The sequence below is a fragment of the Pimephales promelas genome, chromosome 3 (assembly GCF_988280905.1).
Source record: "Pimephales promelas chromosome 3, fPimPro1.hap1.1, whole genome shotgun sequence".
In the NCBI taxonomy this organism is placed as follows: domain Eukaryota; kingdom Metazoa; phylum Chordata; class Actinopteri; order Cypriniformes; family Leuciscidae; genus Pimephales; species Pimephales promelas.
The window spans coordinates 26553623-26581398 of record NC_142771.1 but is presented as its reverse complement, the minus strand read 5'-3'; the positions used below and the strand labels follow the sequence as shown (position 1 = coordinate 26581398).

Sequence of the window (27776 nt, the reverse complement as noted above, 5' to 3'; positions counted from 1 at the left end):
AGATCCGATTCACAGAAATGAGAGTCAGAAATCATTTGGCTAGAAATCCATGCGCATGCGCAACTCCCGCCTGTGTCGCTGTCCGCTGCTGAAGTGCTGCTCTAGTACTGCTGTGTGAAGCTCTCCCGAGCAGCATCAACAACGCAAACATGACGACCCGGGTAAGATAATGCTTCCATTTAATGTATCCAACGAATAAGCGTAATTTTATAACGAATTAGCACTGAGTTTAAATTTAACACAGTATTTCACCACAATCGCTCTCGAGAACAGCGTTCAATATCGCTGTTCAGCGTTCAAATCATATCCAGTTGATGCCAGCTACTGACATCTTTCCTCAATGCAACCTGCAATACAGCAGCAGGTGATGAAACGGTCATTTCTGACCAGGATTCCAGCGATATTGCTGGTGTTTGGTTTACTTTATTATCCATAGCATGCTAACAGTGGCTACGCACAAGGATATACGGGAAGCTACGCACAATAATAATAAACTCTCACCAGTACTCGAATATCGGCGGTGGAACGAGACTATCCATTTTCTACATTTGCATGCGTCGTGAAATAGCCTACAGATGATTGGTTGTTTCTAGCCTGAGCCCATCGTTAAACAGGCAATATAAAATAGAACCGAATGGTTGACCAATGCTAGCCCATCGATAAGGTACACGATGAACCACTAGGCCCCTGTTTCATTATTAATTATTTAATATAGTTGATATAGATGTATGTTTACAGTAGAATGTAACGTATTTTCTGCTGCAGAACGGTGTCGAGAAGAGTGAAATAACACGAGTGCTCGTTCAGCGGATTTAACCTTGACATGATGCCTCGCGTAATGCTCACATAAGCTCATCACACCACAGTGTTTCTGCTTTAAGAGCTCGAGATGTATAACCTTGAGCAAGTATAAAATGTCCACAGAAACCCATTGCTCCCTCAAAACAAAATATGTTTTGTGCGCAAAGCTACTCTCTCTCCTTGCTGCAGGATGGAGCACTATGGGTGGCAACGGGTGCTTTGCTTGTCATTTTGACCAAATAGAAAAGGGGATACACTGATACTCCAGTGTCTCATCTGGGCACGTGTTTAATTTTCTATTAAGGATTTTAATGCTTCTACACACCCCATACCTATTATGATTTATGAATATCCCTTTAGTATTTGGCTTGATTGATTGTAACCATAATTGAAATCTTCTACAATATTGCAAGCATTCTAAGATTATGATATTCATGCAATCTCCTATCAAATATATAAAACTACCATATATTGAGAGAGGTGAGAGTGAAAAAACCTGCCAGTGAAAAAGCAGGTGAAACTGATGTTTAGAAATTTGTGAATGCCGGTCACACACCCACTATCAGCTGTAAGAAAAGCTGAACAAAGATGAGTCAGACAGAGTCAATTGTTTATTAAGATTCTACTCAAGGTAGAGTAAATCAAGATTAGAATGGGAAAAACGAATACTGGAACACAATCTGTTATTCAGATTATTCAGATATGTAGCTGAGATATGATTGTCAGCAGAATGACTTATTCATTCACATGACTTTTGATTATGATGAGATATTTCTTGTAAGCTGCAATGATCATGCCAGACCAATCCAGACAAACGCTGTGTGGGCATCCGAAACCCACAGAGTTCAGCTCAGTGTTAAATTACTTAATACTTTTACTGCCTTCTTGGAGAGTATGTGAATGATATACAGTCTGGTCGTGTCTGTCATAATACTGTTTAAATTAATGTGAGGTGCTCAATATCTGTTGAAGCCTCTTGCTTCTGCTTGTACAACATGCATCATCTCTATTGAATCAAAAAAGGCTATAAGATAAATCTTTTCATATTAGTGTATAGGCTTCTGTGTGCAACAAAAAGTGGCACGAGCTCTAAAATACCTGCAAGCTCTAAAGTTTATTAAAATCGAATGAATAATTTACAATATCGAGAAATCCGCATCAGTCGTAGGCAGCTCTAATTAAAGGCCATGCATGGCAATAATTTTTTAAATAATTAATATTGAAATAATTTTTTATCGTTGTGCACGACACACAGCTGATTAAACAACTTCCTATGAGGCATCTTATCATCTACAAATTTAAAACGGCATTGTATCATTGATTTCTTTTACATTTTACCCATCAGATTTTGCAGACCATGATTGCTTCTTACTTTAATGCAATTATTTCTCATCAAGCAGTGAAATGCATGCCAATTAGTCATTAGAAGAGATTTTATGTTCTCTCTCTCTCTGCCCAGGAAATTATTTTAACCAAGATCTCCCTCTGTGGGGATTAAAAGCAAAGAAGGGGGAAAAAAAGGATATTCTTGAAATGTTTTAGGAATTGCAAGTCATGATGTAGCAGTCTGCAAAAGATGACATGCTCATTTAATACTTGTTTTTATTCACCTTTCTTAATATTTTTTATGCATTTTACTATTTTGTACTGTATTTTATTTTTTAATACATTTTCTGGAGTTTTTTCAGAATGAATTTAAGTTAGCCTTCTGCTATCGACCAATCAGGAAGCTTGATGATCTGCATCATTTTCATGACAGGGAGTGTTTTGAGGAAAGGTTTTCTTTGTTAGATTTCATTTGTCCTATTAATTTTCATGTTTTGCTCGATATATGATATAAGGATCTCCTCCGTTAAAGGAGTTGTTCTAAACTTTTGCTGATAATTTACTCACCCCCATGTCATCCAAGATGTCCATGTCTTTCTTTCTTCAGTTGAAAAGAAATTAAGGTTTTTGATGAAAACATTCCAGCATTTTTCTCCATATAATGCACTTTACTGGGAACCACACAGTTCAAGGTCCAAAAGACAGTTTCAGTGCAATCTGCAAAATGTTCAAAGGGCTTTAAACGATTTCAGAATAAGGGTCTTATCAAGCGAAACGATCGCTCATTTAATAAATAAATATAAAAGTTTAAGTTTTATAAGCTCAAATGGTCGCCTTGCTCTGTTCTGTGATGCGTGTTCGTGACTCTCCTGTTCAAACTCGTTCATCACGTGCATCACAGAACAGAGCAAGGCGACCATTTGAGCTTATAAAACTTAAACTTTGTTATTTATTTATTAAATGAGCGATCGTTTCGCTTGATAAGACCCTTATTCATCGTCTGGAATCGTTTAAAGCCCTTTGAACAGTTTGCACTGAAACTGTCTTTTGGACAATGAACCGTTTGGTTCCCATTGAAATGCATTATATGGAGAAAAACCTTAATTTCTTTTCGACTGAAAAAAGAATGACATGGAAATCTTGGATGACATGGGGGCGAGTAAATTATCAGCAAATGTTTTTTTTAAAGTGAACTAATCCATAAACTGAAACTGAACAACAATCCATAAACTGAAAGTCATCTTCACCCCTGCGTCCCAGTGTAATCTAGTAGTCTAGCCATCTGTGACAGCCAGAAATTTCTGAATTGGTTGAACCTTTATTTGTCTGTTGATCTTAACCATGTGATCTGTGCCACTTATGAATTGGGCACGTAAAACAATAGGCCCAATGCTTAATCATACCCTCAGGGTGGATAAAGTAATTTGCTGGTTATGGGGCTGTTGGATTTAGCCCTGTGGCAGGACGTCCTCTTTGCATTCAGGAGTTTTTTTCTGGACGGTATTGATCAGGCTTCTCATTTCTCATTGAACATCTCTCAAGAGGCCCAGCCTCATTAAACATGGAGTAGGGCTGCTTGAAATAAATTCTTACTCCGTTCACTCACTGACAAATGAAATGGCACGCAGCATTTTATTTAGCAAATAATTACACTGCAGCGTCTTTGTTTCAAATCTTGTTGAGATTTTGGGGATGAAAAATAGTTTATTTTTGTAATGAATCCAGTGGAGGGAAGTTGAACTGAACCCATGTCTAGATTTGTTTAACAAAACTTTTTCTACACAAACTAAACAAAGACTTGACATGAACCATGGCATAAACATAGACAAAGACTAATGACTTAACAAGACACACCTGATAGCAATGAACAATGAACCAATGACAAAACAGAACAGAGAACCACATGACTAGAACAACCAATGAAAATAACACATGAAGCACATTACACAAGCAAGGAAAACTCATGCCATGATTAAGAGAAATTCAAAAAGAAAGACAAGAAAGTATGATAAAAACCAAATAACAGCAAGGACATATTAGGGATAAGTTAGGGCTAAATATTTGTATTTATGCTCACCCAGGCTGTATTTATTTGATCAAAAATACAGTGAAATCTGTATTATTGTGAAACATTTTTACAATTTAAAGTGTTTTTATTTTAATATTTTTTAAAATATGTACATTTTAATCTTGTAATTTATTCCTGTGATGCTACATTTTCAGTATCATTACTCTTTATCATTAGTCTTCAGAGTCACATGACCCTCATTCTAATATGCTTATTTGCTCCTTAAGAAATTTTTCTTATTATTATTATCAATGTTTAAAGCCGTTGTGCTTTCTAATATTTTTGTAAAATCTTTATTCACTCAGTATTCTTTGTTTAAATATTTTAAATAAGAAATGGTTTAAATAAGAACAACATAATTTTCAGCATCATTACTCCAGTCTTCAGTGTCACATGCTCCTTCAAAAATCATTCGAATATGATGATTTGCTACTCAAAAAACTTTTTATCAATGTTGAAAACATTTGTGATTCAATATTTTGCATTCACATTCTTATGTACTGCATATATAAGATTTCTGTTCTTACTAAAGCTTTTCGTCTATCAGTTTATAAACAAATGTCGGTAGAGAAGCGCTTCGTGGACTCAAGTAAATAAGCTTGAGGTGCTCTTTGGATAGGAAAAAAACATGTAGAAATCAACAGGAACTTCCAAGACACTCTTTTTAGAAAAGTTTAAAAGCCTTTATTTCTATGGCTTGGTCATAATCAACACTATAAAAACACTCCGACGCGTTTCAGCATACAAGCCTTCGTCCGGAAGTCACTAATGATGGCTTATATAAGTGTGTTCACATTTGATATTCTTCAGGATGTGCATTAAATTATGGTTTCTATTAACAAAGCTTGGGAGGAGCACGCTCAGATAATTAACGCGGGTGAAGAGCACTCAACAAATAATGATAAGAGGTGTACGTATATAGACTGGGGGGGGGGGGGGGTATACTCTGGATTCGGGTCGAGCTCAGAGCCCTCCCCCGGAGAGTACGCCAAATACGCATTAAACTTTACCCCCTCTTATTGTATGTAAGTGTGAACTCGTAAAACCCTATTATACTATGGGGCTGTTGAATGCTTGAATCATATTACTTGATGAACGTTCTGTTGTCAGCGCTGTTCTGACAATTTTTTCAGTAAAATAGTTAAACAGCTTAAGAGGTACATTATTTTCTCACTAGCAAGGTAATAACAGCATTGTTCTTGGAGAAAATATGCTTAGTTTGGCTATTATTAGAGCCATTGCTGCCCGAAAACTGTTGAGAGACGCACAGACTCAAGTAATTCACACACGTAACTCTCTCTCTCTAATAACTGTATTAGTCTGTTATCAGTGGCTCAAGCCTCTGTTATTAGCTATAAAATGGCATTTTAGAAAAAACAATGGAGTCTTGGGATGAGAAGAAATTAGTCCCACACACACAAGACCGTTCTAAGGGGGGGAAAAAACGGACAAATGCCTTGAAATACATGATTGAACAATGTTTTGAGGTGTGGTAATCGTAGTATAAGTGCAATTATTGACTCGGGGACGTTGAATTATTGAAAAATTGTGCATTATTTTTCTAAGGATTCAACGGCCCTTTGTCAGTTATTCCTTACTTAATCAAACTCTTCACCTTTAAACCATATCAGGGTTAGGGTTGCCTGTGATTTGCCTTTGCTGCTCCTTCAACCACACACGCAGTCGATCCTGATTCTGCTCTGCATGCTGCCTCATGCTGCACACTATTGTTTCTCGACCACATGCAGTCTTCTGCTCAATGTGGTGCTGGCTGTCTCAACTGTTTGTCTTATGTCCTTTTGCTCTCCCTCTTGCTTGCGTGCATTCATTGGCCCCCAAGGTTGTAATATTTTTCAAGGTATGTATGCTTTCCGAATGCTCTCTGCCTCCGCTTGTCTTCGCTTGCCATATCGAGTTGTTCGCTTAACTATACTAGCTTTCTGCTCAGCCTTAGTGTCCTGAGAGCTGACAGGCTGCAACCCCTGGTGCTATGTCCCTTTAGCAACGGCTAGAGGGATCGTTACAACGGTACAACGTCTAAACTGCGTCACAATGCTATCGGCATAAACAGATAACAACTCAAGATCATCTGCCTGTGTTCTCACTCTCAGGACAAATAAAGGTTCATTTGAGGTTGAACACTAAAGGCCAACTAAAATGACTGAATGTTGTGAGGGCCATGAGGCGGATTTGTTGTGCATGCTGGCAGGGAGCCATGGTTTATTGCTTTTCTGATTTAAGTACTAAAGTGGGTCTAATTGCCGAACTGCTCTTCGTAGTCTGTTGAGTTAACAACACCCAGATTTTGAATCAGATACAAATGCTCAAAAAGCCATTTAGTGTCATCTAGTTTTGCCTTCTGGCCTCACGAGTGGAATACTACTATACAGCCATGATCAGGAGAAAAAAAGACAATTCTTAATTTTATGGATTATTGCAGTTTTTATTATAAATGATTTATATGTGCATTTAATTTTTTTTTATCTTTAAAGGGTTAGTTCACCCAAAAATGAAAATTATGTCATTAATGACTCACCCTCAGACCTCCGTTCATCTTTAGAACATATTTTAGATTTAGTCTGAGAGTTTTCTGTCCCTCCATTGAAAATGTATCTACGGTACACTGTCCTTGTCCAGAAAGGAAATAAAGACATCATCAAAGTAGTCCATGTGAAGCCTCGAAAATACATTTTGGTCCAAAAATAACAAAAACTACGACTTTACTCAGCATTGTATTGTCTTCCGGTACTGTTGACACTGGTGACATAAGACGCTGCGGACCTGTATCCGGTGTGTCCGTGTATTATTCGGGTTCAAATAAATATGACTGGGCAATCAAAAATCAATCTGTCAAAAACTACGTCTTTATTAGGGCCCGAGCACTAACAGTGCGAGGACCCTATTGAAACTGTTAGGGTTATTTTTTTTCTTTTTTCTGCAAAGTAAGCGCCATTTTCGGGGCCGCAACATGCTCAAAAAGTCACCAAATTTGGCATGCATGTCAGGACTGGTGAAAAATTTCATATTTTGTGGGTTTCGCGGATGGGCGGGGCAAAATGGCTCACTAGCGCTACCTAGATAATTGGAAAAAATTAGCCCCTCGTCCACGTTCAACCTACATGCACGAAATTTGGTGGGGATGTGTATCATTTCACGACGCACAAAAAAGCCTCAAGAACCCATACCCTAAACTCGACAGGAAGTCCGCCATTTTGAATTTGGCGACCGATTTGGGATGATTTACACACTCCGTACTTTAACTCCTCCTCCTAGGGATTTAGTCGGATCAACTTCAGATTTCTGCTGTACCTTCTAAAGGCATTGACGATGTAAAGTTGTGCTATCTGCGCATTTTCGTCGATGTACTGTATATATTAGTTAGATGCCTTTATTAATCCCCCCAGGGGAAATTCAATGTCCATCAGCATTTAGTGTGTGTTGATTACCAACAAACATTCTCACTACTATACATACATAAAAAAATTAGATGTCACAACTGGTAAAAAAATAAAAAATAAAAAACAAATTAAAAAAAAAGATTGTTGCAAATTCTGTTTCATGCTGACTTTAGTGTCACTGACTACATTTACATATGCACAAATAATGTGATTATTTCACTGTAAGATATTTACTTAACACAAGCAAACCTCGGCTCTTTACTCCCCTTTACATGGAATTTTCAATATTCTGATTAATTACTAAGAATAAACTATTTTAATCTACTTAGAGTACATCAAATGCAAAACATTTCTATGGACTATTGGATTTGTGTCTTCATTTCAATGTTTTTGACCATCAGTAAACTGCATTATAAAAGTTGTCCTCTATGTTGAAAAAAGTCACTTACATCAGAAGCATCTGTTCAAGAATTGTACCTTTAGGGGTAAAACAGCTTCTCACTGGGGCAGTACACAACTTAAAAGTGTCATAGAGGAACAAATAAAGCTAGAAAACCCATGAAACTTCATTGTCAGTCTTTGCTTAAAATATTTTTTTTTTGTCTTAATGATTCTCATTTACCCATGCTTAACACATTAGTTGACTGGTGCTCTTAGTCAGATTCATTTGTGATAATATTTTTTGAGACTGTTGCCTGGCCTTTTTGTTTATCGTCTCATCTACTGTTATCTAACCCTGTTTATGCCTAAACCCTATACAATATTATGTATCTCTGTTGCAATAAAACATGATGCATGTGATGCTGGAAGGAATGATTAGTTCAGGTCTTGTAAGAGCATTAAAAGAACAATCAGTTTGCACAGTAGCTTCCATCTTGCTATTTTACACCATGGGATTTACTATTTCAAATTCAGCAGAGAATCATGGGAACTCCATCATATAGTGTGGCTTACATTTTTGAAAAGAACACGAGAAAAGACACCCAGTGAGCTAATATAGCAAGATGCATAAATTAAAGCTGAAGTGTGTAATTTCTATGGCACTAACGCCACCAAGTGCAATTGCAAAAATGACAGTTCTCAAACAAGTTTCCCCCCAAGTCTCCCCCCTAACCGCTATTGGTCAGGCAAACAGATAGTCCCGGTTGAGCCAATGTTGTTCTGTCAAGTTACTTAAATAAATATAGCAATATTTCAAAATCACCACAGAGTCACTTGAGGGAATCAACTGATGGAGAGATGATCTCTGCATATTAAAGTGAATAGAAGAATGTATTTTTTTTTCCAGAAATTACACACATCACCTTTAAGCTTCAACATCAGTAGCCAGACCTCTTTCTCATGTAAGGCAAACTTCTGCCTCTCGTTGTCTTACTCTGTCTCTCTCTATTATTATTTGTCTCTGTGCAGACGATGCAAGCCGCTCGATGCCCGACAGATGAGCTGTCACTGACGAACTGTGCTGTAGTTAGTGAGAAAGACCTGCAGTCTGGACAGTGAGTATTCACCCACACCACAGACCTTCACAGATTTGTCACGGTTGCACACAAAAGCTAATCAAACGAATTATTATAGATGTTATATTTAATATAGTATAGCTTTGTAATAGCTAAGAAAAGTGACATTAATATGTATTTGATAATATATATATATATATATATATATATATACATATATATATGGATATGGAGACATTTCTGCCACAGACCCCCAAGTATTTATTGTGGAACCTTTTCAATCTAATGCAACATGAAGTACTCAATATCCTTTTGATGTTTATCATATTAACACTGTAGAGAAAGTTTCAAACATATAATGAATGCTCCAGAGGTGGAGCTGATGGTTTCCTCTAGGCTTCAACTGTGTGTGTCCTTGGAATGCTGAATCAGTCCAGACATTAACTGAGGCTGACAGAGTCTGCCGCAGTGCCTCCTGCTGATGCCTCATGTCCAAGAATATATTACAGCATGATGGGTGATTTGTGTGGGTTTGAGTCGACATATTGACGTTAATGTGTGACGTAAAATGACGTATACTGTATGTTTTGTTGCATTGCATATATATATATATATATTGTAGCGAACAGACACTTTATAATTGTTGTGAAATTGCTGTTTTATTTTGCACTGGCAGTTATAGGGTTAATGTGGTGAGTTCGAAAAGCCGGTATAGAGAGAAACGAGCGAGTGAGTTTGGCTGGTGCAGTTTTTCTTGAGTTCCGATTAAAAGTTCAGAAACGGAGACTACCTTGTCTGTCGTTCTCAAGACGTTAAGGTTACATATGGAATTGACATGTGACATAACCCTACTAAAAAAAGAGGCATTGTCAGTCACACATATAATCCCAAACTAATCTCGGATTATGGTGTCTAAGGATTGGTGCAGTTGTAATCGTGCTGTGTACTTGACAGCAAAACTGCTTTTTTACAGGTTAAAATAATGTTCCTGGATATAAAGTCATTATAGTTTATTTAAAAAAAACTATTTTTTTTTGTTTTGTTTTTTCCATTGCTGTAGAAGTTGAATCTTTTCTGCATCTCTCTCCAGGCATGTGACTGTGAGGACAACACCCGCCCACAAGTTTGTGTTCACAGTGAAGAGTCACCACTCTGTGGTTCCTGGAACCATCGCTTTCAGTTTGCCACAGGTGCAGGATTTCCGCCAAGATCTTTTACTTGTGATACAAACACAGCAACAAAACACTCACGTTTAAAGGGATAGTTCAGCCAAAAATGAAAATTCCTTCATCATTTACTCACGTCACGTCATCACTCATGGCGTTCCACACAAGTATGACTTTCATTCTCCTGTGGGACATAAAAGATGTTCTGAAGAGCACTGGCAACCAAGCCTTTGGTGTCCATTGATTTGTATGAACAAAAACATTTTTCAGAATATCTTCTATTATGTTCCACAACAGAAAGAAAGTCATGCAGGTTTGGAACAACATGAGAGGGTGTGTAAATGATAACATAATTTTATTTTTTCAGTGAACTATTCCTTTAAGTACAGATAATCAGATCGTTTGCTTGTATTTTTATGGATCTTTTTCAATTTTATTTCATTCATTCTCTTCTCACTTATTCTTAAAGAGGAAATGGGCAGGCCTGTCCATTGGACAAGAAATCGAAGGTATGTACGTTGCTTTAGAGGAACATTTGCAACAAATAAACAATGTTTAGATAATCAAGTAATCAAAACGTTTTTCCTCATTTCAGTGGCCAACTACAACTTTGACAAATCCAAACAGTGCATTGGTGCCATGACCATTGAGATTGACTTCCTGCAGAAGAAGAGCACCGACTCCAATCCTTATGACTCAGACAAAATGGCTGCCGAGTTTATCCAGCATTTCAACAGTCAGGGTTTCTCAGTGGGGCAGCAGGTCAGAATCGCATCACGAAAACTGAATAAAGAGAATGTTGTTGAGAATGATGTTTGCTAAATTTTTTTGTCTTGTGATTTTCCTGTCATAGCTGGTCTTCAGTTTCTGTGATAAACTCTTTGGCCTAGTTATCAAGGATATTGAGGCGATGGACTCCAGCATACTGAAAGGGGAACCTGCATCTGGCAAAAAGCAAAAGGTATTGTCCTTTAATGTCATATAAAAATGACATTCCAGTAATTTGGATACACAGTTACAGTAATTATCCTTTGTTTCAACATCTATCTATACAGATTGACATTGGTCTGTTGATTGGAAATAGTCAAGTGATCTTTGAAAAATCAGAGAGTTCATCTCTTACTCTAGTTGGTGAGTCTCATCACACTTTAGTTTCTTAACATTTCTTAACATTTAAACAGCCTTGTAACTCAGCGCTAAATCTTACTCTTTGTCTTCCTGCTCACCAGGCAAGGCCAAGACCAAAGAATCCCGTCAGACCATCATAAACCCTGAATGGAACTTTGAGAAAATGGGCATCGGTGGTCTAGACAGGGAGTTCTCAGATATCTTCCGCAGGGCCTTCGCCTCTCGAGTCTTTCCTCCAGACATCGTGGAGCAGATGGGTAAGTGCTGTCTTTACTTTCCATTTTGGTGTTATCCTGTAAAAAGTATTTATTCACCAGAACGGTCCATTTATTTTGATGTTTGTAATCATATGTTATAATCAGATGCATTGATTGTGGATAGTGTGTTTCGGAGAGTGTCTATTGTAAATGAGTTGTTTCCTCTGCAAGGTTGTAAGCATGTGAAAGGCATCCTGCTCTTTGGCCCTCCTGGCTGCGGTAAAACACTGATGGCCAGGCAGATCGGCAAGATGCTGAATGCCAGAGAGCCAAAGATAGTCAACGGTCCAGAAATCCTCAACAAGTACGTGGGTGAATCTGAGGCCAACATTAGGAAACTGTTCGCAGATGCTGAGGAGGAACAGAAAAGGGTGAGATGACAAACTGCACTCAAAAGCATAGATTTATGGTGCGTTCACACCGGACGCGATGTGATTTCAATGTTAAGTCAAAGCAAAAACGTGTTACACGCGTAAAAAATTCCTGCGGCGTCAATTTGCGAATGGCACGAATTGAGCGTCTGACGCATTAAGCGCGTTACGCCCGAATGATTTAGTTAGTGCTATTTGTGCATTCACGGGTTTGACACGAATTTGCGTCTTGAAAAATCTGACAACTAATAAATTGCAACAATCTAACAACAATATTAAGCAACAATCTAACAAGAATATTAAGAGTAAAATAGTATATTTAGTACACCTGCTTGCTCTTCATTACTCTCGTAGTCATTGGACATCAAAATATGGTAATCGACCCTCTGAAACGGTAACAGTAATTAGTGTGACACCTTAAAATAAAGTGTAACCCTATCTTCTCTGTCTTTATTAGGCTATATGTCTGTTTTTGTGTGCAGTTGGGTGCTAACAGTGGCCTACACATTCTCATCTTTGATGAACTGGATGCTATCTGTAAGCAGCGTGGTACAAGTGCCGGTAGCACAGGTGTGCACGACACTGTGGTCAACCAGCTCCTGTCAAAGATCGATGGAGTGGAGCAGCTTAACAACATCCTTGTCATCGGTAAAGATCAGCAGCTGTTCTGTTTGCAATATTTTGTTGGAGCAGAGAGAGGAACTCTAAACCTAACATTGCGAAAAAAAAATTCATATGTCATAAACCGCTCTAAGAAACGAAATTTAAGGATCCAAATGCAATAGTTTATTTAAAAGGGTAATCCACAATCATAGTCAAAAACAGGCAGAAATTCATAAACACAGGGTAAGCAGTCCAAACCATAACAGGGCACAGGAACACAGGCAAGCAGTTAAAATCCAATAGTGTAAAGCCGCAAATAGGAAAACTGGGTTAAAACTAAAGGACACGAAACCACATGAGGGCTCAGAAGTGCAGTATGACTTACCTGGGAACAATCAAAGAACTTATCAACAAGAAAAACTTCAAATGACTACAAAACATGATCGAGAACTGGACATAACAAAAGTCCACACAAGACCAGGGGAACACAGGTTGGGATTATGAAAAATAATAATAAAATTAATATTATAAAAGTTAAAGTTTATGGCAAACTGATGTGAGTTGTGAAAGAATGTATTGATTACTGTCCAAAATGTTTTATTTAGTTTTATAATAATTGTTAATTTATTAAAATATTTTGAATAATGCTGCTGAAGTTACTTTTACTTTTTAAATATTTATAATAATAATAATAATAAAGTTTATTGCAAATCTGATATAAACGAAATGATCGATTACTGTCCAAAAACATTATAATTAACTATAATGCTATTTTACATAATATTATTAATAATAATTATCTATAATAGTAATAATAATAATTGTTCTTATTATTTGTATTATTAAAGTTAACTTTTATGGCAAAACTGGTGTGAGTTTTGGAAGAAATTATTGATTATTGGCCAAAACAATGTATTTAATTTTATAATAATAATAAAAAATATATATTATTCTTAAAGTTAAAGGTTTATGGCAGAATTAATGTGAATTTTGCCATAAACGTAAATAAAATATTGATTACCGTCCAAAAATAATTTCTTTAGTTTTATAGTAATTATTAAATTATTTATAATATATTTAATAATAATTTAAAAGGTTTTTAATATTTTATAATAATAATAATAATAATAATATGACAAATCTAATGTGACTTCAAATTATTGTTGTTATTGTTATTGTTAAAGTTCAAATTTATGGCAAAACTGATGATAATAATAAATTATATAATACTACTAATAATAATAATAATAATAGTAATATTATTATTATTAGATTACTGTCAAGTAATAAAAGTCACTATTATATACTAATTATCTCTTTGTTTGTTTTCTTCTAACTTGTGTTTTTATCTTTTTCTGGAAGGCATGACTAACAGGCCTGACCTCATAGATGAAGCTTTGATGAGACCTGGCCGATTTGAAGTAAAGATGGAAATTGGTAGGACCCCAAAGACTGTGCTTTGTTAGTAAAGAAATACTTAACACTGTCTCCATCTCTGTTTATTCTCACCTATTTGTCTGTCTCATCACCCAGGTTTGCCAGATGAGAAGGGCCGTGTTCAGATCCTGAACATTCACACAGCTAAGATGCGAGATTTTAATCTCCTGGCTGCTGATGTGGATACTAAAGAACTAGCTGCTGAGACCAAGAACTACAGTGGAGCTGAGCTGGAGGGCCTGGTCAGAGCTGCCCAGTCCACTGCCATGAACCGCCACATTAAGGTGCAGAGTAGAATGATTAGGGACAGAGTAGGGATATGTCTTAATAATTCCTCATTTGAAAGTTCTAAACTCATGTTGAACTCTATTCCAGGCCACATCTACTGTAGAGGTGGACATGGAGCGAGCAGAAAAGCTACAGGTCACTCGAACAGATTTCATGGCTTCTTTGAATAACGACATCAAACCTGTAAGTATCTGCCGTGTTGAACAATTGTATCTTTTAATTTCAAGAGCAGAATGATTTCAGAGTCCAGAGAATCATATGTTGTAGCTGAATTTGTCAAGTGAAACCATGTCATTTTGTCCCTTGTTAGGCTTTTGGCACTAACCAGGAAGATTATTCCTGTTACATAATGAACGGCATCATTAAGTGGGGTGATCCGGTGACCCGAGTGCTGGAGGACGGAGAGCTGCTGGTGCAGCAGACTAAAAACAGTGACCGCACCCCACTGGTGTCTGTGCTTCTTGAGGGTGAGGTGTTATGCTTTTATGCTAACATTACAAAAATGAGTTTAATAAGGTACTTTGTCAAACCTCTGTCCTGTGTACTGTCAAAAGAGGGCCAAAAATATATACAATAAAAAAGAAAAAAAGTTTTGTTCTATTTTTACATAACCTTTTCAACATGTTAGTGAAAGTATGAAGAACAATTCCTATTCCTATTAGGTGGGATAACCTCTATTTTACCCAACTGCAGACTATTTCAGTCTATTCAGACAATAGAGTGCAACAGTTGGATTCAGGAAGTAAAAACTCCATTGATTTTCTATTGAGGTTGTTAATCCATAGTATTTGCTTCTGCTGAAGCCGTCAGCCTGCATTATTTCAGCTTTTTTTTTTTTTTAAGTAATCATGTTAAACAGTGGAATTCCTGGTGAAAACTACATTACCCATGACGCTGTACAGAAAATTACACCAATCAGAGAGTCAAAAATTGCAACATGCTCCAAAATTGCTCTTTAGCTCCACCCACTCCCATGAAGCACTGCGTGACGATCTCCCTACGCTTTCAGAATACTGACATTTTTGTATATATATGCATAATATTTTCTAAAAATAACTTAAAATATATTGTTTTTATACATATTATATGTAAATGAGTAGTTTTATATTTCTCCCCTGTTTATGAATTATGCTGTTTGCAATATTTAAAAAAAAATGTAGTTCTTTAAAATAAAATTATTAAGTACACAGTCCTTTACCTTTGTCTTTTTATCCAATTTTAAAAACTTTTTAGCTTCAAATAACTTATTACACTATTTTAAAATCCCTATGGGAAAAAAAACTAATGAAAAACTGACACACCCTGTTTTTGGCCTCAGGGCCTCCTCATAGTGGAAAGACAGCCCTGGCCGCCAAAATCTCAGAGGACTCGGAGTTCCCATTCATTAAGATCTGTTCTCCAGACAAGATGATTGGCTTCTCAGAGATCGCCAAATGCCAGGCAATCAAGAAGGTTAGTGGTAACATGTGCTTATAAATTGTAATATAATATATTAAAGGCAAAGTTGTTGCATTGCCCACAAAAATGCTCAAATGGTTAATTATTGTAAAAATTTCTTCTCAGATCTTTGACGATGCTTACAAGTCTCAGCTCAGCTGTATTGTGGTTGATGACATTGAGCGTCTGTTAGGTTAGACTTTTTTATTTCAATTTGTTGATTCTGTTTGCTTAAGGGCTCTTCAGCTGGGGAAACTGCCAGTTATTGTTTAATTTTGATCTAATTTATGTGAAGAATTAAAAATAACGTGTGTTAAACATAAATACAATTTTAATTAACAAGCAAATGTTGTTGTTTTTTCCTTTCAACATAATACGCAAGTATGATTAAAAACTTGTGAATGTATGTGGTAAAGTGCTGAAGAGCCTGGTGTTAAAAATATTTTGTTGCTTGTTGGAATGACTTTTAATTAACGGTATACTGTCATTCATGTGTGGTGAAACAGATTACGTGCCGATTGGTCCTCGATTCTCCAACCTGGTTCTTCAGGCCCTGTTGGTTTTGCTGAAGAAGGCTCCACCTCATGTAAATTCTGATGTTTTCATATAGGGGTCATTTATGTGCATTTGTAAATGTGTAACACTCTTACCTGTCTTTGAATGCATTTATCTATGTACTGTGCGCTTGTAAGATTATGGGCATAACAGGTCTGGTGTTCTTCTTTTCATCTGAAGGGCCGCAAGCTGCTGATCATCGGTACCACCAGCCGTAAAGATGTGCTGCAGGAGATGGAGATGCTGGATGCGTTCAGCACCACCATCCATGTGCAAAATATCTCCAGTGGGGACCATCTGGTTGAAGCCTTAGAGGTAAGACAGAGCGGATGCAGAGGAAAAGTGCTACGTATAAATAAATACACACTACAGCAAAAATAATAGTATGTATATAATAGAAGAAATAATGAATTAAATAAATACTATTGAGATACATAAAAGGCTGTTATTTCAGTATTCTAGTTTATTCATTTAAAGCTGTTTCAGCATTAGCCAGTAGAGGGTGCTATTTAACCACACTGCCAAAATGCCGGCACATTGTTCCTACTGCATTTACTTGCATAAAATGTCACAGTCACACATGCCAACCCTCCCGATTTTTCCGGGAGACTCACGAATTTCAAAGGCCCTCCCGAAAATCTCCCGCACCGACCTTTCTCCCGAATTTCTCCTGATTTCCACCCAGACAACAACACCCCCCAAAGAAAGAAAAAAAATTCTCCCGGATTTGGTATGAAAGGTTATCGTACTTACCTTTTTTTCCTGTTGTTTACAAGCTCCTGGGCAGCTTCACAGATACTGAGAGAACCACCATTGCCCAGAATGTGAAAGGAAAAAGAGTTTGGATTGGCGTCAAAAAGCTTCTCATGCTTATCGAGATGTCTCTGCAGGTGAGAGTCAGTGGATTGTGCTGTTGTTTGCCTCAAAGTATGTAAATACTATTGTGAAGCATTAAGAGTCACCCAAACCCTTTAAATCTTTAGAATTTATTTCTACTTGAAGCTATCAACCTTGCAACTTTGCTTTGTTAATTTATCTCTTCATGTTGCTGGAGGTGGTGGACTAGAAATTTAATGAGCTCAAGCAGTTTCCAACCATCTAAATAATTCAGTTCGTTTGCTATGCTATGCTTTTTATAGCTGTTTTATGCACAGAAGGATCACACACTACATCTAATATACTGTCTAGCAATCGCATGAGCTCACTTCATCTCGTGGCAGACACGTGCAGAGAACCAAAGCGAAAATGAAAGTTTATTTATAGCACGTTGTGTTTACTCTCTTCTCAGATGGATCAGGCGTACAGAGTCAGCAAGTTCCTCTCTCTGCTGAAAGACGAGGGAGCGTGAGTACTTTCCACTAACAATAATACGTTTCATGTTTGTCCCCCAAAAATGTCCTCTAAAAGCAGCATTGCCACAGACTCACTGGATCACAAACCTGATGGAGAGTTGCACTGTTTTTATTTTCTCTTCACAAATTTGATTCTGTTAATTGACAGGCTGGATGAAAACAATCACATCCGAATTTAACTCTCCCCATGAAAACTGCTGGTAAGGGTGTTGTGGTATCTAAGTGTTTTGTACTTAGAGCCATCGAGTAGTTGCTTTGAAATATCGTCATCCTTGCTTTTACCCTTACATTATACAAAACCTGAAAGCCAGTTTCCTGTAGCAACTCCATACAAGCTAGAACCTGATGTCTGTGTTCATATGCTTTAAAAAAAAAACTGCTTTAAACATTAGAACATTATAGTTTAAAAGTTTGGGGTCAGTAGGCTTTTATTTTGAAAATGAATTGATTATTTTATTCAGCAAGAATGCATTATATTGATTGACAGTAAAGACATGTAAAGACATGGTGCTTGATGGACTGGAGTAATGATGCTGAAAATTCAGCTTTGCATCACAGGAATAAATCAAATTTAAAATGTTATTTTACAATATTAATGTTTAACTGTATTTTTTTGATCAAACAATTGCAGATTTGGTGAGCCTAAGAGACTTCTTTTAAAAACATTGAAAAATCTGACCGACCCCAAACGGTAGCTATAATAGATTAATTCTGTGCTTATATGTTATACCTCACAATTAAGTAGGTTATTTGATTACCATACATGCATTTTGTTCTATGTATAAGCAAGTGTTTCTTCCTGTCCAGCACATGTAGAGGTCAGACCTTTCCAATGTGAATCATTGCTGTGAGTCAACATGAAATGCTGAAAACTCATTTTACTTCTCGAATCTGACACATTTTAGTTAAAACAGGATATTCACGAAAAGAAAAGTGAAGAAGAAAATAATTTACCACATGTATTAAAATAATGTGCACATTATATAATTATTTCTGTGGTTTGAGTTTTTATTAAGGCCAGTTTGTTGATGCATGTTTAAATTACGTATTTGCTTTAATCCATTAAAATGTTAGTTTCATTAACCAAAAATTGCAGAGTAATTGCAGAGTAAGATTAAAAATGATTGAATATGACAGGATATCGATATTGATAAAGGCCTAAAACATTTTGAAACAAACCAGAAATTAACTAAAAATTAACACTGATTAGTGGGAAGTGGGCTTTATATACCAGAATAGAGCGAAATAGTTCAAGTGGAGAAGAAACAGAAGTAGTGACAAATCTTTCCTTCTGTATTATGATGTGTAACGGATTGTATGGCATGAGACAGGACTTGGTTCTATCCTGTTGATTGCATTTTGAGATGTGGGCGTGATTCCACTCAAAAATTAATGCAAGCTTGCTTGCAGTTGATTGTAGGAAAGAGGCGGTGTTTGAGCAGAAGAAATGATTGGGGAAGTCAATCATTGGGGGATTGGCATACATCACCAGAGAGATGTTTGTTGTTTCACCCAAACATCAAGAGCAATAGGCATAACATGAATAATAATAATAAAAAAAAGATATCAAGGATTTAAAGCTGTTGAATAGTAAGAGTAGGAATGTGCATTAAAGGGATGGTTCAGTTTGAAATGATTTTTTTATATGTTTAAGCTTACCTCAAGGGCATCCAAGATGTAGGTGTCTTTGTTTCCACAGTATTTTCAATTTTGACATTTTTAGGTCAAACCGTTCCTGTCTGTCAGTCATATAATGGAGGTACATGGGGTCCACCTCAAAGAGCATGCACAGAGAAGTCCAAATTAAACATGATTTAATGACTCATAAATGTAAGTACACATTAATGGCCTAAGACACGAAACGAGTGGTTTGTGTGAGAAAATGAACGGTTCTTATATCGTTTTACCTCTTGTAACCACATTCACGTCCAAGTACTCTGAGGGCGAGGGCGCTTCAGTCTGCGTAAGCGGCGGAAGTGATCTTTCTCTCGTGTACGTCACTCATTGTTTACACAGACATTTCAGAAGCCTTACCTTTCACTGTGAAGATCTAAACATATTTAGATATACAGGAAATTGCAATGGAAGACGATTTCGATATATCAACAGACAACGTTGAATTTTTTTCACAACCGCACGAGAGATTTCCAGCGCTTGCGCAGACCGAAGAGCCCTCGGCCTCAGATCACTTGGACGTGGCTAAGAGGTAAAAACGATATAAGAACCGTTCATTTTCTCACACACACCGTTTCGTGTCTTAGGCCATCAATGTGTACTTACATTTACGAGTCATTAAATCATGTTTAATTTGGACTTCTCTGTGCATGTTTTTTGAGGTGGACCCCATATACCTCCATTATATGACTGACAGACACGAACGGTTTGACCTAAAAATATCAAAATACTGTGGAAACAAAGACACCTACATCTTGGAACTATCCTTTTAAGAAATAAAGCAGGGTTAATTCTGAATTCAAGTTGACTTTATTTCTTACAAAACCAGTCAATATTGGTAATGATTGACTTTCAGATGGCAGCCATCAAAGTCACAGGGTCTGTGTGCCAGAGCATGTCTGTAAATTTGGACTGTGCCCAAACAGGGGTCTGAGGTGAAACCCAAAACCAACCGGCATACAGTACACCCTTCCACAGAGTAAACACTCAGCGCTCCATCCTTCTCTCTGCAGAGATCGTGGTTTCTACGAGTAACAGAAGACAGGAGAGCAGGACGCTTGCTGTTTCTTTAAATGGAGGCACTTGATGCCCTCTGCATGTTCCCTTGGCAACTACAAGCAAACTCCACCCAAACCACACCCTCCCAATACTGATAACTGAACGGCGAAACCATAACAAACCAATATCAAATATAGTCTTGTGCTTTGTGTAATATTTCTGTACGCTGTTTATTAAATATCCATTTAAATCTGCCCAAAGCCATGATGATGTAAAAAAAAATGTATATATGCTGATGGTTGCAGAACATATCTAGTGAATCTATATCATGCACCATGTGAATCTTTAAGTAGGACATAAGAAAGCTGTTTGTGTGTGTATATGGAGATGAGCCGTGCTGTAGTAGTGTGCATATGCAGAACCCTTCCTTTGTGATTGTGTTGTGGTAACACAAAAAGACAACATAGATCACAGTGTTATTTGATATTGTACATAGGTTCAAAATATGACAATTCTATTTGTTTCATTTGTTTGGTTTTGAAGTTACTGTGTCAGAGCTGGTAATATTTAGTAAGTATATGTAGACTTCTCGACTGTATGTACTGTATGTGCGTACTAGTGTTCGAGAAGTCAGCACTTTTTTTTAGAACAACAGTGGATTGATAATCTGTTGTGGTCACTACACAAGTGTCTGTTGGTGTGTGTGTGTGAGTGAGTGAGTGAGTGAGTGAGTATAATAATGAATAAGGCTACAGAGTGAACTAGTTTGTGTGGCTGTATTGATCTGTGTAAGTATAGTGTGTGTAGATCTTGTTTTTGGAATTACTCTTCATAAATATATTGTTTTATGTATTTATTTTGCCTGCCCAGTCATTCATATAGTTTATGTGACCAGTGTTCAATGTCCAGAGCTCTTTGATCTGTTATGACTATTGGAGATGTACGGCCAGATGCAAAATGTGTTACTGCAATAAAAAAACGAACAGGCTGCCATTAAAAGTTTACTCCTATTTGCGCTGTTGAGTATTCCTTCCATTGCTGTGCTAGTAGCCACAACAACAGTGATTTGCAGTGTTATTAGTAATATTTTAATAATACATTTAAATAAATATTAAAGGGTTGGTTAACCAAAAATGAAAATGATCCCATATTTTTTTATTTCTTTTAATAACTCCTTTTAATCTTATTGAGAACATGTATCCTTTTGAATGGAGAGCATAACATCTGGAATCAAAGGTTTAATACAAGCTTTATATTTATTAGAATTATGGAAGAAATATGGGAAATATTTGATCTATTGTACAACGTCAGTTCCAGTCTTCCCATGATTCCAGCAGCAATGGGACTTTTCACTTTTGGGTGTCACTTTTTCATGCATGAGGGATTGAATCATTCAATCTTCAAGAATTCTTTCTTCTGTTGAACACAGAAAAAGATATTTTGAAGAATGTCGGTCACCAAACAGTTGACGGTAGCCATTGAATTCCATATAGGAAAAAAAAAATACCATTGAAGTCAATGGCTTCCGTCAACTGTCTGGTTACCAATATTCTTCAAAATATATTCTATTGTGTCCAACAAAAGAAAGAAACTCATACAGGTTTAGAGCAACATGAGGGTTAGTAAACAATGACACATTTCATTTTTGGGTGAACAATATACCTCTATATTTTGCTGCATTGAGCTTTCCTTCTACTCTGAGGCATCTCTGTCACTGAAAAACACCCGCACAGCATGATGCTGCTACACCACACTTTCCTGCTGAGATGGTATTGTGCAGGTGATGAGCAGTGCCTATTTCCTCCATACATGATGCTTTATTTGGAACTGAGGTTTATCAGACCTGAGATTATTGTTTCTCACAGTCCGAGAGAGTCCTTGAGGTATTTGTGTGTGTGTGTGTATTCCAAGTGGGTTTTCATGTGTCTTCACTGAGGAGAGAGTTGAGTCTGACCACTCTGCCATAAAGCCCAGATCAGTGGAGTTTTGAGGGGATGTTTGTCCTTGTTTGTCCTGTCTGGAGCTCAACCATCAGCTTCTTAGTCACCACTCAAACCAAGGCCCTTCTCCATCGATTGCTCAGCTCTAGGAAGAGTCTTTTTTTTTTTTTTGGTTGTTCCAAACATCTTCCATTATATATTATGAAAGCTGCTGTTCTATGAACAGTCAATACAGCAGATGATTTTTTGTAGTCTTCCCCACATCTCAGTGTTACAATCCGGGCTCTGAACTCTATACAAGCACGTTTAAAGCTATGCCGTTTTTAGCAAAATACAGGTCATTGTTTCATATTTCTATTGCTGTTGCCAGTTCTGTAGTGGAAATCTTGAATGTTCTGTAGTGTTAACCACATGTAAACCTTGCTTAATTAAAGACTTGGTTGAGATTAGGAGTTAAGGATTGAACATGTCAGAACAAGACCAAAGACTGATGCACACACATGCACACAATTGAATCGTTGTACTTCTGATATACAATCTCTTGTTGGTTGTGTTTGAAGGTCTTTGAACCTCCATCAGAGTTTCACAATGAAGTGTGCACATTATTATCTATTCTAGATGATTCGAGCAATATGAGGAAATACATCCAGCTTTACAAGCATGGGCAAAAGCATGTCAAATGAAAGAACAGAAAAGGTATTTCTTTTAAAAAGCAAGCATTTCTAAAGTTACTAGGGGGTGACATATTTGCAGCTGTCCATGTAAAAGAGATTCATTTTTTTTCAATAGAAGTGAGAAAACGTGTCCTGAAAGGCTGTCCTTGATTTAATGTTTACTTCAACAATTCAATTTCACTTCAAGCACAGATGCGTATTGAAGTGGTCTTTTCAACTCTGATATGTGGTATTGAAACAGAAAAAGGACAAAGGTTTTTTACACGCTCTCTGGAATGCTCGATTCTAATTGGTCAGTCGCAACATCCAATGGTCAGATATTTCCTACACTGTAAAAAATAATCCTGTAAAAAACGGTAAACTACTGCAGCTGTGGTTGCCAGCATCATACCATAAAAATACGGTGTGTTACTGTTTTTGAAATCAACAACTAAATATCATTTTTTTTAGCTATACAATACAACTGTAATTTAACAGTAGCAGACAAAATGGTTAGATGTTTAGCTGTTCATAAAAAATAAAAATAAAAAATGTGTTACACTGCATGCCAGTAGTTAACCGTTATTTTACACGATTATTTTTTACAGTGATATTTTCAGTTTTTCATGGTCTGCTGATCAGTCATCCGGGTAAGTGCAACCGGGCCTACTTTTTTCCATTTTCCACTACTTTTTGCCATCGTTAGCCTGTTTTGTTTATTATAATGTGACCTCAGAGGACTTAAGTAAACCGTTTCGTAAGTTTTAATGGATTAAAAGAAAAACTTAAATGTTCATTGAATTTAGTTTTTTAGGATAATGACCGGCTGACATGATATACATTAACATCATTAGAACTAAAAATTAAATGTTATTAATTTTATTTTATTAATGAACTAATTTTAGCTTCTTGCTTGTTAAGGAGAGCAAACCATCATCACGTCTTTGCAGATATTAATATTAATGGAAATCATTTTTTTTTTTTTACATGAAGAAATGGAAATAGCCTTGTTATAATTGCATAGTTCTGAAGCATGCAGATGACTTTACAACACACACACACACACACACACACACCGGCCTCTTCAAAAGTGAGTCTAACACTTTCATGTGCCTGTGCCCTCGCCCTGCGGTGATGACTTTGATATGTGCTTTTATGGGATCAGTGGGAATAGGATTTCGCCTGGTTATTATGACAGAGACCTCCTCATTTCTCTGATCCGCACTCCAGTCCTCTTCTTCTGCATAATCCCCACATGTTCTACTTCAGCCTTCATTTCCCTGCTGGTGGGAGGCCCAGAGAAACATTGAATGTTATCTTCAGCACCCAGTTCACTAGCAGATCAGATCAGATATTAGCACTTCTTTGTAACGAATCATTGTTCACCTTATGTTTGTCCATAGAGTCATAAATTAAATAAATCTATAATCTCTTCACTATTCTTAAAGATTTGGAAATGACTTGACTGAGCTTTGAGAAGCAACCACTGATCACTGGATGCAACCCAGCAAATCACAGTTTGGGCTAATACTAATATTTATTAGGCCTTGTCAGGTTTTCATTATTGTCAAATGAGGCTTTACGCCAATATCATTCCTTTCAGTCTTCATTTATAGTTTATAATTAACGTAAACATATAATGAAAATAACGTGCCTACCCAGATATTTTAATCACTCATGAATCATCATATACAGCACAAAGCACATTTTTGCGGTTCAAATTTACATGATACACTTTATAATGACTGAATTAATCAGATTCACCTTTAGAGGAAGAGCAATCATTCTTCAGAACAACTGAAAAAAAGCAACCAGTCCAAGAGAGTACAGAGAAACCTTTTTAAGTCTCTTTTTAAATGAAGTGATGTATATCACACACTGCCCCTATTAGGTTTTCATTATGACTGCAAAGAGACAATTTATTAATTTATCTGAATGTGAACAGTCTAATTTTTGAGCACAATGCGAGTTATGCCGCAATTTTTAAAACTAGCATTTTAAAATTAGCATATTGTACAAACCATACCCCACAACCCCAATTCACTCTATATGCTGTTCCTCTACATTGGCACACAGTGAGCAGGGATTCTTAAAGGACAAACTGACAGAGAAGGGAATGTTCAGCCGGGTCACTGTAAATCAGCCGTGCAATACGATGCCCCCAAAGATTCATTAAGGCTATGGTTTTTAAATGAAGTCTATGCAGTAGCAAATCCCTTGGGACTGGTTCTCCTCCAAAAGCATGAACTTTATGTAACAATTCAGAGTGAAACAGTGGGACAGATGTATTTATTCTGCTATTGATGTATGGTGCCTGAACTATATGCAACAGTTTCCTTTTAGAACTGTGTCGGCACCGAGTAACAGCCAGCAGGGTTAATACTCTTTGGTTTATGGTTTTTACATGACCAACAAAATGACTTTGTAAACATGTTGTTTAACATTTATTTGTCAGACAACATGTCGTTTGTTAAGAGGTTTTAAGAAATAATAATAACACATGTTTTATATATAATATATATAAGTTTCTAATAAGTATATAAGTTTTTTCCTCTTTGGTGATCAAAAGACAAATATTTAAACTCAACACCAGCGATGTGAACCTTAGTTTTTTGGAGTAAAAAAAAGTATTCAAAAACACATTGTAACTAATATTTGTACAACAACGTCTTTGTCTAAAAACATTTGTCTAACGAGTTTTACAATTGAACAGCCCAATCCACTCTATATGCCGTTCCTCTACATTGGATAGAAAACAAAACAAAATCTCTTTATTGGCAATACCAAAAGAGTTTTGAATTAGCATGCTGTCCTCGAGATCTGTGGGCACTGGGCTGGCAATTTAACGGCTCTGCTGGCAACCACACAGCTGTCTCAGAAGTACTTTCAAACACAGGGTCATCCATCTCACATAGGGTTAAAAGGTTTGAGCTGTTGTGAACCTGTAGAGAGCAGCATTTGATATAATCACATACTTCTATACTATCAGCTCTTCCTTACAGTAAAGAGGGCGGAGCGAATAGTAAAGCTCGTGCATTTTCCTGTCGTGGCAGCCGAAACATAATCGTTTTTACACCAAACTAATTATCTACTAACTGCTTCTAAGTGGATATATTCCGAATATAGGCTATTATTTTAACTAGTTATTAGCGGTTTGCAAGCGTGTGTTCACGTTGAACATCGATTGACGACGAAGACCGCTCTTTAGGAGCCTGGTGGGACTTCAGTGTACCATTTCGCTTTTTCGGAAGCAGGCTGTCTTTATTCACAAGGAAGTGGGTGAGTAATTGTCCTGCTGTCCTCCGGTCAGCTGTCGTGTTGAGCTTTCTTACTTCAGAGGTGTTCGCTTATGGTGCGCGCGAAAGCGCAGAGCTGTCAAACATCTGCGCCGTCGTCGCTCAGCCGCGCATGTTTTAAGGCTCTGCACTTTGCACGCGGCAGTTGAGGACACCAAGTGAGTGCTACTTAAAAAGTTCGGTTAAGCACACACAGAAAACGACTATTTAACTAGTTCCGGTTCTTGTGGCTTGAAACAGAAACGTGAACAGAACCATTAGAAATGTAGGCGACAGTTGATCGTATTCGAGAGGATTGGCGTCGGCGCGCGAGTTGTTTACCACCCAGGTGTCTTGTAGAAACATTTCATTCGTGAGACATATAATATAGGTTACAGTTAAGATCATTTACCAGTAGCCAAAGACTTGTATCAATTTAAAGTGGTTTATTTTGCAAAGTCTTGAAGAGTGTAGAACCTTCCAAATAGGCCTACAATATGGAAGTAAATTATTGAATGAAGTTAAAATGGATAGGCCTAGTTCACCTCCCTGTCATCATGTTGTTTCAAACCTGATAGAGTTTCTTTCTTCTGCTAAACACAAAATATATTTTTAAGAACCAAACATTTTTTTTTTTTACTTCTTGGTTACCATTCTTCAAAATACATTATTTTGTGTTCAACAGAAGAAAAAAATGCATAAAATGTTTGAAACAACTTGAGGGTAAGTAAATGATGACAGAATTTACATTTTTTTTGGTGAACAAGGACCTTTAAATACGATCATCCTAGTGAGAGGGACCTCCTGAATATTTTTTTTTTAAATGCATCAATAGTTTCTTGTATGAAATTCTAATTTATAATATGAAAAATGTATATTACTAAATATGTAAAAAGTGATTTGAAAAAAAAATTAGTTTTTGTTTTACATTATTGTTTCTTTTTTTTCTACTCCTTATAGTAGCTTACTTTTAGATGTATTGATTTACTTATTTATTGTAATCAAATTATTGTAATAACATTTTTACCCGTGTATTAACGTGTTGAGAACAGGAACACAACTGTGTAGGAAACAGGTTTACCGGATGAGGGGTCAATTGTACAGTGTTGCCCTGAGCAGCCATTATTCAGAAATATTTGAGCTGCAGCGATTGACCAATCAGAATCAAGTATTTTACAGAGCACTGTGCTGAAGGTGCATGTTTAATTACTTGTCCTTGATTTTACTAATATTATTTGAATATGTATGTGGATTTTTACCCTCTGATGAGTTTTGGTAGTTTATTCATGGGTGGCGAGGGATACTGTAAATCCTTTCAGTAAATCCTATCATTCAGCAGTGCAGTTTTACAAGGCTTGAATGAATTTAAAGGCTCCTTTGGTGAAATCTGTCAGTTCAACATGCAATGGTATAATCCACAGCAGATGATGTTGCCTCAAACTTAAACTCAGAATTGGAAATTATGAATTAGGCTACTATTTTAGGCTATTGTTGCCATAAGCCCCGACCAGCCAATTTATCTATTGTTTAATCTAATGGCAGTTATTGCAATAATAATACTAATCTTCAGTTATGACAAGAACAACATCAA

At 36.8% G+C, this 27776-nt stretch overlaps 2 protein-coding genes across 8 annotated transcripts in view; both read left to right on the top strand.

The window, feature by feature from the left end:
• The first annotated feature begins 134 nt into the window (after positions 1–134).
• Positions 135–20589, top strand: nsfa (N-ethylmaleimide-sensitive factor a). 2 transcript variants are annotated; one of them, XM_089128626.1, is made up of 22 exons: positions 135–161; positions 6036–6053; positions 9004–9089; positions 10141–10240; positions 10686–10725; positions 10812–10978; positions 11070–11177; positions 11272–11347; positions 11446–11601; positions 11773–11972; positions 12455–12620; positions 13938–14012; positions 14109–14296; positions 14388–14483; positions 14611–14767; positions 15619–15752; positions 15864–15930; positions 16244–16323; positions 16473–16607; positions 17069–17182; positions 17581–17636; positions 20332–20589. In XM_089128626.1, exons 1-22 carry the CDS (start codon positions 150–152, stop codon positions 20351–20353), a joined length of 2253 nt encoding a protein of 750 aa, XP_088984752.1. In that variant the 5' UTR covers positions 135–149; the 3' UTR covers positions 20354–20589. The 2 variants fall into 2 exon arrangements, with proteins under 2 accessions (XP_088984752.1, XP_088984751.1); XM_089128625.1 differs by lacking the exon at positions 20332–20589 and adding an exon at positions 17793–17844.
• A 5237-nt stretch (positions 20590–25826) lies between these two features.
• Positions 25827–27776, top strand: part of thraa (thyroid hormone receptor alpha a) — a 39247-nt gene continuing 37297 nt past the window's right edge. For 4 of the 6 annotated variants that reach the window (XM_039686191.2, XM_039686188.2, XM_039686194.2 and 1 more), the window contains exon 1: positions 25827–26189. The gene's annotated coding sequence lies outside the window, so the exon portion shown is untranslated. Of the gene's footprint in view, positions 26190–26340; positions 26365–27776 lie in introns of those variants that run through there. The other 2 variants (XM_039686193.2, XM_089128622.1) reach the window with 2 other exon arrangements.

Coding starts and splice junctions, on each gene's coding strand:
- nsfa (XM_089128625.1), top strand. Junction 12,621..13,937: donor TAACAACATCCTTGTCATCG/GTAAAGATCAGC, acceptor TTTTTCTGGAAG/GCATGACTAACAGGCCTGAC. Junction 14,768..15,618: donor GGTGTCTGTGCTTCTTGAGG/GTGAGGTGTTAT, acceptor TTTTGGCCTCAG/GGCCTCCTCATAGTGGAAAG.